Source organism: Leucopleurus acutus (genome assembly GCF_964270905.1).
Source record: "Leucopleurus acutus genome assembly, chromosome: 5".
Taxonomy (NCBI): Eukaryota; Metazoa; Chordata; class Mammalia; order Artiodactyla; family Delphinidae; genus Leucopleurus; species Leucopleurus acutus.
The window spans coordinates 66,789,990-66,802,795 of record NC_139147.1 but is presented as its reverse complement, the minus strand read 5'-3'; the positions used below and the strand labels follow the sequence as shown (position 1 = coordinate 66,802,795).

Here is a 12,806-nt window from a genome sequence, read left to right as displayed (position 1 = left end):
CAATCAATGTGATACACCATGTTAACAAACTGAAGGAGAAAAACCATATGATCATCTCAATACATGCAGAGAAAGCTTATGACAAAATTCAACACCCATTTATTATAAAAACCCTCCAGAAAGTAGGCATAGAGGGAACTTACGTCAACATAATAAAGGCCATATATGACAAACCCACAGCCAACATCGTCCTCAATGGTGAAAAACTGAAACTATTTCCGCTAAGATCAGGAACAAGTCAAGGTTGCCCACTCTCACCACTATTATTCAATATAGTTTGGGAAGTTTTAGCTACAGCAATCAGAGAAGAAGAAGAAATAAAAGGAATCCAAGTCAGAAAAGAAGAAGTAAAGCCGTCACTATTTGCAGATGACATGATATTATACATAGAGAATCCTAAAGATGCTACCACAAAACTACTAGAGCTAATCAATGAATTTGGTAAAGTAGCAGGATACAAAATTAATGCCCAGAAATCTCTTGCATTCCTATACACTAATGATGAAAAATATGAAAGAGAAATTAAGGAAACACTCCCATTTACCACTGTAACAAAAAGAATAAAATACCTAGGAATAAACCTACCTAAGGAGACAAAAGACCTGTATGCAGAAAATTATAAGACACTGATGAAAGAAATTAAAGATGATACAAACAGATGGAGAGATATACCATGTTCTTGGATTGGAAGAATCAACATTGTGAATATGACTATACTACCCAAAGCAATCTACAGATTCAATGCAATCCCTATCAAACTACCACTGGCATTTTTCACAGAACTAGAACAAAAAATTTCACAATTTGTATGGAAACTCAAAAGACCCCAAATAGCCAAAGCAATCTTGAGAAAGAAAAACGGATCTGGAGGAATCAGGCTCCCTGACTTCACACTATAGTACAAAGCTACATTAATCAAGACAGTATGGTACTGGCACAAAAACAGAAATATAGATCAAATGGAACAGGATAGAAAGCACAGAGATTAACCCACGAACATATGGTCACCTTATATTTGATAAAGGAGGGAAGAATATACAATGGAGAAAAGACAGCCTCTTCAATAAGTGGTGCTGGGAAAACTGGACGGATACATGTAAAAGAATGAAATTAGAACACTCCCTAACACCATACACAAAAATAAGCTCAAAATGGATTAAAGACCTAAAAGTAAGGCCAGAAACTATCAAACTCTTAGAGGAAAACATAGGCAGAACACTCTATGACATAAATCACAGCAAGATCCTTTCTGACCCACCTCCTAGAGAAATGGAAATAAAAACAAAAATAAACAAATGGGACCTAATGAAACTTCAAAGCTTCTGCACAGCAAAGGAAACCATAAACAAGACAAAAGGACAACCCTCAGAATGGGAGAAAATATTTGCAAACGAAGCAACTGACAAAGGATTAATCTCCAAAATATACAAGCAGCTCATGAAGCTCAATATCAAAAAAACAAACAACCCAATCCAAAAATGGGCAGAAGACCTAAATAAACATTTCTCCAAGGAAGATATACAGATTGCCAACAAACACTTGAAAGAATGCTCAACATCATTAATCATTAGAGAAATGCAAAGCAAAACTACAATGAGGTATCATCTCACACTGGTCAGAATGGCCATCATTAAAAATCTAGAAACAATAAATGCTGGAGAGGGTGTGGAGAAAAGGGAACCCTCTTGCACTGTTGGTGGGAATGTAAATTGATACAGCCACTATGGAGAACAGTATTGAGGTTCCTTAAAAAACTACAAATACAACTACTATACGACCCATCAATCCCACTACTTGACATATACCCTGAGAAAACCATAATTCAAAAAGAGTTATGTACCACAACGTTCATTGCAGCTGTATTTACAATAGCCAGGACATGGAAGCAACCTAACTGTCCATCGACAGATGAATGGATAAAGAAGATGTGGCACATATATACAATGGAATATTACCTAGCCATAAAAAGAAACGAAATTGAGTTATTTGTAGTGAGGTGGATGGACCTAGAGTCTTTCATACAGAGTGAAGTTAAGTCAGAAAGAGAAAAATAAATACCGTATGCTAACACATATATATGGAATCTTAAAAAAAAAAAAACGGTTTTGAAGAACCTAGGGGCAGGACAGAAATAAAGACGTAGACATAGAGAATGGATTTGAGGACACGGGAAGGGGAAGGGTAAGCTGTTATGAAGTGAGAGAGTGGCATGGGCTTATATATAATACCAAATGTAAAATAGATGGCTAGTAGGAAGCAGCCGCATAGCACAGGGAGATCAGCTCAGTGCTTTGTGACCACCTGGGGGGTGGGATAGGGAGGGTGGGAGGGAGACGCAAGAGGGAGGAGATATGGGGATATATGTAAAAGTATAGCTGGTTCACTTTGTTATAAAGCAGAAACTAACACACCATTGTAAAGCAATTATACTCCAATAAAGATGTTTAAAAAAAAAGAGATAATGGCTTAATGTTTCTAGACAATTCTACAAAAAAAATTTGAGTAAATGTTTTTTACTTCCCCTCACTCAAGAAGCTTCCAGGAAAAACAAAACAAAACAGAAGACAATTCACAGTTCCATGTTAAAACCAAGTTATTGGGACTAGAATCACTAGGATTTTAGTGAAATAAAGAGGAAACAAACTTCAAGACACATCACTAATATATGGTATTAATTTTACCACTCTGTAAAAATCCAACCACTGTATATATCTTAGGAGTCAAATTTGGACGTTGGTTCCCCTCTCACTGAATATTTTATAGATTATGTATATATGAGGAAAGGGAGTAAACTGGAGAGCTTGGGAAAATAAGACTGCCAAGAATCCTAAATATTATTCCCCATTATGCCACAATGTGTTTCTGAATACGGCCTAATTCAACATAGCATATTTTCTATACGAACACTACTATAACAAGGTGTTTCAGTTCCTAACCTAGGATTTCATATTAACCAAAGTGACTAACATTATCTTCTAAAAGCAGTGATAAAACATCCCCAAGCTTCTCTATACTTTTAAAATGTCAACTATTCTCCAAATCAAAGGGTGCTTTGAAATTAGAGTTGAAAGAAACCATATATGGTATAGAATAGACTGAACTTATCATTTTACATATCCTTAAAAAAGGTCTACAATGATTATAGGATTTGCCCAGGGAATAGTTACTAACATAGCCCAAGACTGGAAGCCAGCCATGGCTCTGGAATCCTAATACACTGTCACTTTGCTGTCTTATAGCCACTGCTTAAAAAACAAAACAAGATAAAAAAACCCTCTGAAAATGACATACCCACTGAAAACACTGATTACACAAAAAGACCCAATGTAATAAGTGCTCTGAAAAACCCTTACAATACTAACATAAGTTGGTCAAGCATTAATAACCAGAGCTGTTATAACAACAAAATATTTAATTAAGAATCACCTTCCCTGGGCTTCCCTGGTGGCACAGTGGTTGAGAGTCCGCCTGCCGATGCAGGGGACACGGGTTCGTGTCCCGGTCCGAGAAGATCCCACGTGCCGTGGAGCGGCTAGGCCCGTGAGCCATGACCACTGAGCCTGCGCGTCTGGAGCCTGTGCTCCGCAGCGGGAGAGGCCACAACAGCCCACGTATTGCAAAAAAAAAAAAAAAAAAAAAAGAATCACCTTCCCTGTGGAGGCCTGGTGTGCAATGGCTACAAACACAGCCTCCTGGGCACTGTACAGCCTGTTGCTTATACAGGTTGCCCTAAGGGACCTTGGAGACAGCCCTTTCCAGTGGACATTCATGTCTGGATGCTGTCCCCAATCTGGACTCCAGACAAGTATGTACAGTGCCTTTGGAAAGCCCCAGGGCACAGTGGCTAGGGTCCACATTGGCCAAGTCATAAATCCATCCACACCAAGCTGAACAAGGAGCACGTGACTGAGGCCCAACTCACGGCCAAGTTCATGTTCCCTGGCCACCAGGAGATCCACATCTCCAAGAACTGGGGATTTATTAAGTTTAATGCAGATGAATATGAAAACATGGCGGCAGAAAAGCGGCTCATCCCAGATGGCTGTGGGGTCAAATACATCCCTAGTTGTGGTCTCCTGGACAAACGGCTCTCACTCATGAGAGCTTTGGCACTGTCCCCTCTTTACTCATGCCCACCAATAAATTCTACTTTCCTGTCCAAAAAAAAAAAATCACCTTGCTTTCTCAGATTTCAAAAAGGCTTATGGAGGACGGAGGGTGAGGTGGGGTTGGAGACATAAAGTGAAACGTTATATAATCATAAAACTTACCAGTTGTCAACACAGAGAAAGGTGGAGAGAGTAGGGACTGGGTTGCGCGGGAGACCATAGAGAAGAAAAACTAGGTTTGCCATTTTAGTCTATCTATTTTTCTGTCAGTTGAGTCTTCAACAAGTTTATATTCATATATTACTTACGTATTTTAGAAGAAAGAAAACAAATGTTATTTTGAATTCTCCAAAAGCACTCAACTCCCTTTAATACACAAAAGTTACACAGTCATTCTTAGGATATTCTTTGAAAGCACTATCAAGTCCTCTGTTAAACCTTTTATAACTCAAAATGTTCAGGGGTATGTATATTAAAATGTTAAGCCAAATACTGAAGTCTCAAAAAGTCACCCTTTATTCTAATTTCCAAACTTATTTTATAAAGCAAATTTCTTCAGTTTAATTGGGCAAGGGGAAGTGTGTGAAAAAAGGAATTGCTATTATAAAATAATAACAGACATGAGAGAAGCATAGTTATATATTTTATATAATTATTTTACCTATAATAAAATGGAATTTGAAAAATCATCCTTTAGCGATTCACTGCATAACATATAACACTGTAAAATACTCATTTGCATGCAAAAGGAAAAAAAATAGAAGTACGTTTAATGTATTTTTAATTTCAGAAGATCTCAAATGTATTCATAATGTACCCAATACAACTCTACCCCCAAAACTCAATTTAATCAATGAAAATGGCTTCTGTCCTTCCTTAACTGAACACATCTAGGTTTGATCTAATCATGCATTATTCCTAGATTCTGGAACTCATTATAAAGGGGAAAAAAAGTATTATGCCTGGGAGGGAAAACAATAAACTGAAGTGTGGTACTTGGGTGAATACTGAAGCTTATATCAATAATAAATTCTCTGTATTAGGCCCAAATCAAATTCATCTCAACATGCAGTGAGCAGGCAAAAAGTATGTTGTTTTGATATGACTATTTGAAAGACAATAATCAACAGAATGTTATATGCCAGCATCAAAACTAAAAAGCAACTTTTCACAAATAAGTTTGTTCCTATGTAATCAGCTTCAAAATACAAAAAAGATAAAACACAGATGATTTTTTTTTTAAGTTTTCAAACCCTTAAAACCAAGAGCAACAAAAGTTTTAAAAAATCAGCCCTAAAGCTTTTGGTGGAAAGTGAAGGGTAGCAGAGAGAAGACACCTGTTTCTTACTATTTTTCCATAACTAGTTTTTTGTGTTTTTTTTAACTCATTCTAGTAATCACCTTCCTTCTGTCCCATCATCAGCCTCCTCAAAATCCACACCACTGAGCTTTCCAGTATAGTTTCTAATGAACCCATCCTGGGCAAAGATTCCAAACCAGCAACTGAGCAAAGTACTCCTAGAAAGATTTCTTTTAATGTTTGTTTGTCTGTGTTTTTAGCATTTCAGGAATTGGAAACACTGCTTATAAGACATCTTCTTGCCTTAAGTAGAGAGAGATGAAAACAGGAAAAAGCCTGCTCTATGAAGGTGAGCATGAAGGAAACAAGTCTTTCAGAGGCTCATGAATACAGGACCCTGACAGTTTTAAAATGTTAGGTTAAAGGAACTGAAGAGGAATTTCAATGATGTGGGGATCAGGAAACTGATGTGTCTAAATCAAAAAGCATTCCTGCAGTCACAAGCAAAAGAGGGACTCGTGATTTAACACCAAACTTAGAAATGAATATCCCAAGTAGATAAGGACTTTACTTGAATATTGAGGGACTCAGAACTAACCACTGGAAGAGGTCTGTTTCCATTGTTGGCTTTTTTTTTTTTTTTTTTTTGCGGTACGCAGGCCTCTCACTGTTGTGGCCTCTCCCGTTGCGGAGCACAGGCTCCGAACACGCAGGCTCAGCGGCCATGGCTCACGGGCCTAGCTGCTCCAGGGCATGTGGGATCTTCCCGGACCGGGGCACAAACCCATGTGCCCTGCATCGGCAGGCGGACTCTCAACCACTGCGCCACCAGGGAAGCCCTGTTGGCTATTTTTAAGAGTTTTTTATTGGACACATTTTAGAGTCAGTTTTTAAAGACTTCTTTTACACTAATCCTAAAATCTACCTGACTCAAAGTCTTTTCCCTGGAGCCACACAAAAGCTGAATCTCCATGAAAGCTATCTTATCTTCCCCAGTACTCATTTAAAACATTCTGGAAATCTATATGGCCCTACATTTATTTATTACTTTGTAAGATCCTCCAAAACCTAGAGTATAAGACATGTGTGTGTGTATCCACACACATTTGATGAGTTGAACTAGATAATCTCTTAGCTCCTATTTATAAGATTGTATTAAACAAACATTTATAAGATTCCTTTTTTTAAAATTTAACTTACTTCAAAGTTTATTTAAAATGTGATCCCCTGGTCTCTAGGTGAATTCAGTAATAGGGGCTCCCAAACTATTTCTAATTCAAACACCTAACAATTTTACCCAACCCACAATAAAACTACATTGCCTTATGTGCCTTTACAGAAGCTATAAAACTGTATTTTTTCACCTAATATTCCCACTGCTGAGAATCCTTAAGGAAAAACTTTAAAAACAAGAATAAAATGCTATATATACAAAAATATTCAGTGTCACATCTATACCAGCAAAAAAAAAAATACAAAGTGCCCCAAAGGAGTGGAAAGGAAAACAGGAGAGAAAATCACACCTAAAAACATATTTAGAACACTAGATAGAAACAGGAGAGTTGGTACATTAAGGGACCAAGAGATCACAAACTATTCTTGACTATGACTGTAATTATAAATAACACGTAAAAGGGTAGTGGTTTTGTCGTAACTTTTTCTATTCAAAATTTTTTCTGGCACCATGGTTACATAATTTTTAAATTAAAAATGGAAAATATAAAGCTATTTCTATATCATCTAACTTTAACACCTAAAAAGAAAATACAGGGCTTCCCTGGTGGCGCAGTGGTTGAGAGTCCGCCTGCCTATGCAGGAGACGCGGGTTCGTGCCCCAGTCCGGGAGGATCCCGCATGCCGCGGAGCGGCTGGGCCCGCAGCAGTGAGAGGCCTGCGTATCACAAAAAAAAAAGAAAAAAGAAGAAAATACAATATCCCCCTCCCTTTTGGGGAAGCATGTTGCTGAATTTAACTCAGAAGTGTCATTAATGAAATCACTGTGGTTGAGATTGCTAAAGTAGAAATGCTATGTCTCTTCACACGGTCAGAGCCTTGCTAAATCTAAAACATGCATTTATGAACCACTAGATGCTACTTTGCTGATTGATGGATTTCATGCCATGCTGCCTTTGTTCTGATTACATAAGACCCCCATATTTCAGAAAATAAAACAGCTGATTTTGCCTGATTAAGTTTCTGAAACCAGGGACTAGTGGGCAAAAGCTAGGCTCTTCCATTTTAATAAAATTAGCAGGTGGATGGACCTAAGACTGTCATAAAGAGTGAAGTAAGTTAGAAAGAGAAAAACAAATACCGTATGCTAACACATATATATGGAATCAAAAAAAAAAAAAAAAGGTTCTGAAGAACCTAGGGGCAGGACAGGTATAAAGACACAGACGTAGAGAATGGACTTGAGGACACGGGGAGGGGGACGGGTAAGCTGGGACGAAGTGAAAGAGTGGCATGCACATATATACACTACCAAACGTAAAATAGATAGTGGGTGGGAAGCAGCCACATAGCACAGGGAGATCAGCTCCGTGCTTTGTGACCACCTAGAGGGGTGTGATAGGGAGGGTGGGAGGGAGACGCAAGAGGGAGGAGATTTGGGGATATATGTATATGTAGAGCTGATTCACTTTGTTATAAAGCAGAAACTAACACACCATTGTAAAGCAACTACAATAAAGATGTTAAAAATAAAATAAAATAAAATTAGCTATACATATCAAGCATCAAACATTGGGAGAGTTCAACCCCAGAACACCAAAGGCAAAATCTAAATGGAAAGTATGGAAAGAATCTACAATTTTCAGGAAAAAGAGAGGCGGGGGAGGGAAAAGCTATAAAATGAAGTAAGAAAATTGTTGGTTTATGTGTGAATTAATGCCGGTAAAACAATTCTTGCTGGACCCAATTTCCTGAGCCCAGAATTCCTGGATACTCATCTAGGAGTCACTACTCTCTGTCCAGTGGCAGAGTTGCCCATATACTTGAGTTAAGAACTTTTTATCAGGGAAGAAGTGAAGCCTAGAAGGCTTCAAATCTAATTCCTAAGTACCCCCAATTGCTAATATAAACCATAGTTTATAAACCTAACAACTGTTGACATTGGAGTGGAGATAGAAGCCCATTAGATACCTCCATCACCGGTCAGAAACACCATCAATCTCCAATAGCAACCAAGAAATAGAACAGCTTTGTACAGCACTGGCTTCGAATGAAAACTGTAACTATTAATTTAAAGAGAGAATAAATATTACAGCAGAAAAACTTCCCTCCTCCTCTTCTGATACATATACCAAATGTTTATTTCTCGTCTTCTTCAAAATGACAGGGAGGGCAATGAATACTGAGCAAAACAGGAAGGGAACAGAGGGAAAAAGACCAAGATTTCTAAAGGGACTGTATAGAAGAACAAGGGAGGGCTGTCAAGGTACTAATAGTGGAAAAACAAAACAAAACCAGACTGATAAGGAGGTTGGGGGGTCTAATATCACCCAATTATCATATTCTCTCTGTAAAGGAAAGTCCAAATGAAAAACCAAATTATAATCAAAAGGCAAGTATATTCTCATAAAGAGGGTTCCCAATAATTAAGAATTTTCAATCATGGTATCTCAGGCTTCACTGAGACATAACTGCCAATTAAGTTGACTATTAGTGCTGGCTGTTCAGGGCATCCTCCCATGAGCGATACCAATGTAAAGTGACTTATTCTTGCTCTCCTGAACCCCTTCTTTCCACCATCATGTTGACCGTAACCCTCATATTAAGAAAACAGTCTCTGTTCAGACTGGCCACAAAACAACTGTTTCAGTTTTAGCTCTCTTTCATAATATGTTTTCACGCTCCCTACCCTATCTCAATTCCCTCACACAAATAATCTTGACTATATTTGGTCAGGCCATCTCTTCCACAAGCCACCTGTTAATTACAACTAATTTCATTCAGACACAAACCCTAGGTAAAATTCGAAGAGCATCATGAATCAAACTCCTAAATACTGATATATAAGTAATGGGATAACTTCCTTTTAGAAACTTCCATGAAATTAAATAAGAATCAAGTGATACGTAAATGTAGTAGAAGCATATTCCTTTAGATTACCCTCTCTGAGGGACTGGATAACACCTTCACTGCAGTCAAGAGTGACGAGGACGACCACTGTAACACCAACATCTGCAGAAAATCAAAAACCAAAACCCAGAGCTCCTTAAAGAAATCTGTTAGAGTGAATAGCAAAAATCATGAGACTTTTCTAGTCTATTTTGAAAGAGCTCCAGATATAGTCTACAACCCTCCTCTATAGTACACTCAAGCAATTCTTATACTCAGGATGGCTAAGATTTTCTCATAACCAAGACCTCTCCTAGTTAAGCCCTTTCAAGGTAAATAGTTAGGTTCAGACAAATTAAACATTTAAGAGAAATGTGAATTCTTTAAATGAATTTTCATCCAAGATGACTGCTTCACAGTAAATAAGGGGAAAAAAAAGTCATAGGCCATCACTGCTCTTTTTGTGAATAATCTTAATTGATATCAGCATTATTTCCCATTAAAATTTTTTAAAATTCTTTAAAATGTACAATATATAACATATACAAAATTAAACATGTACACAAACCTGTAATTTTTTTATAATAAAACATTTCATGTGTAAAAGCTTAAATTATATTTTTCAGATAGTTATTTTAAAGTCAGATCTATGAACTAAAAAGTAACCTATACTCCTGAATTCAGCCGTAACAAAGGGACAATCTAACCTAACAGCTGTGATTCTTTCTATAGATTTTTTACAAATTTTTAACACAAAATTGATCCACTTGAGTAATTAGTAAAACTATAGTCTCTTTTCCAGTTTACAAATAACAACATAACTATACAACCTAGCACTTTAAAGTGTCCCATGTTAATGTTAGACATGTATTTTTAGAAAAAACATGCTTTGTAGATTCTGTGTTGATTAGAAAAATCCTTAAAACTAAAGTATTTAATTAAATGAAGCAATTTATAACTCCTGTTGATGATTCGCTTCCATTAATGAATGGCTAAGAAACTAAATATCTGTTGTTAACTTGGAAAAAGTGCCCCTCTTATTTCATCTGGCTAACTTTTACTTATTTTTTAGGTCCCCGCTGTTTAAACTTCTTTGAGAGGCCTCCCCAAATCCACATTAGATGCCCTAGTTATGTCCTCCTGATAGCACTTTGCACTTCCACTAACAAAGCATTTAAGTTCTAATAATACGTATTTATTATAACTGTCTGGCAGTGACTGGCACAAGTAGGTACTCAAATATTTGTTGAATGAAGAGTTCAAAAGTAAACTTAGTAAAGTCAGAATAGCCTCAAAGTGGTAGAGAAAGTCAACCGTTTAGATTAGGCTGCAGTTGTAAATAAGGGATGGGGGTAGAAACAGAGGTAGAGGGCTATGCGTAAAAGAACAGTCCATGGATGAGTACTCCCTTGTAAAGGAGAAAGGCTTTGCAACAGCTTCTAAAAGTAGTATGACAGTCAAACAGGACATTAAGACTAAGAATAACTGTATGCTTACTTACACCAATATATCCATTTTATAATGATATATATGATCAGTTTAAAAACTAGATGAATCAACTAAAGAAAAAGGTTACATACTTTAAAAAGTTACTTGAAAGATTCATAAACTGGAACAATCTCACCTGTCATGGGATCAAAGAGCTGATTAGCTTCTAAATCTGTAAAAGTACTACTACAGACGGGACATTTGAAGGAAGCCCGGTTGGTAGAATCTCTCTCATCAGTTTCAATCCTCCTTCTCATGTGGTCCAATTTATATTTTACCACATTAACAAGAGTACGATAATTGATAAAGTAGTAGTTGTGGCGAGTGGTTTTCCCATCTGCAGCAGTCTCTACCCTCATTCTGCACTTGATGAATTTGTCTCCCTTTAAATTATTCAAGACTGATCGAAGTTGCTTCCGATCAAACTTGAGCAGCTCCAGCATGTCCTCCTCTTTCACACAGGGGTTTCGGATCAAGATGTCCAAGGCCAAAGCATGCTCAATGCCATAAAACCCCCGGATCACATACTTGGCTAACCGCTTCAATGCTGCAGGAACCTCGGTGAGGACATCTGGATCTGCCATCTTTAGCAGCAAACTTCAACTTTAAATGTACTGAATTCAGGAAAAAAAAAGAGAAAATTAGCTAGGCATAAGGACAAAGTAATCATTTTAAATCTAGAATAATCAACCCATCAGGTAGTTGGTAATCGCTATTCTTGGAGTGCCACAAAGGTACTTACAACATTGTTTTTAAAAGACTTATAATGCTAAGCATTTAACAGAGAACAAGACTTTCCTCTAGAGTACACAAAAGATTATACCTTAAAAGCTTGACATATTTCTTAAATGGTTACTTTCATGACCTACTGTGTGTTTAATTCCAAAAATTAACATTACTTATAGCAATGATATACTATACCAAGCTCACTTTATTTCAGAAAGAGAAACTCAAAAATCTAAACGAAGTCTCATTATTCTTAATGCTACAGATCTTTGGGAATGCTGGGGAAAAAAAAAAAAACCCTGAGAAACTTAGCAGTTAGCCTAGTTTTTTAAGTGCCTTTATTTCTTGAGTAAAAATTTTCTACCAAGATAGATTCTAGGATGTTTTACATAGTCATGCTCTCACAATAAAATCACAACAAACCAATAAATGCCTAAGTAATCACCAGCTGGGATGTTTGGCAAAATTACTGTTATAAATCTGAAAGAAATTAACAATTATATCCAGACAGCTTTACCAACCTTGAAAAGTTAAATGACCAAGTAAGCAAATGCTATACGGTTCTAAAAAACAGTAACAACAAACACCAAGATATCCTTAAATACTGGATCCCCTGCAGGACAAGTAGAAGCTAACTGTACCCAGAAAGCTGTCTTCTAGAAGCCCAAACTGGCATGGGCTAGACTTTCATGTGGTTGTTAAAAAGCCTGGGATTTGGAATTAGAGTCAGATAGCCTTGTTTAAGTGGCTGTGTGATCCTGAGCAAATCCCTTAACAACTTCAAGCCACACTTCACGCTCTGAGAAATAAGGATAATATCAACTACTTCAATGAGGTGGTTGTGATGAATGAAAATGTAATGTGCTTAGGAAGCACCTGTTAATAAAGACACCATCTATATCAATTTAATACATCTCAAACTAAAAACGGCCAGGCACACAGACTATATCATACAGACTATATCAAATGAAATTTCCCTACACTATAAGGAAATTTTTAACAGCCTACTGAATTATTTCCATAGGGAATCATAGTGTTATTAATACTAGTTTCTACTGAATCTTTTATTTAAAATCAGTAGTTATCAACCCTATCACCCTATTTTATAAGAAACAGTTTTA

The 12,806-nt window shown here is 37.0% G+C and overlaps 1 protein-coding gene across 3 annotated transcripts in view; it reads right to left on the bottom strand.

Moving 5' to 3' along the window:
* GTF2E1 (general transcription factor IIE subunit 1) overlaps nucleotides 1-12,806 on the bottom strand; it is a 34,958-nt gene that overhangs the window by 18,714 nt on the left and 3,438 nt on the right. For all 3 annotated transcript variants that reach the window (XM_082839003.1, XM_082839005.1, XM_082839004.1), the window contains exon 2: nucleotides 11,096-11,573. In XM_082839003.1, coding sequence (XP_082695129.1) covers nucleotides 11,096-11,543 — 448 coding nt within the window. In that variant the 5' untranslated portion in view covers nucleotides 11,544-11,573. The remainder of the gene's footprint in view (nucleotides 1-11,095; nucleotides 11,574-12,806) is intronic.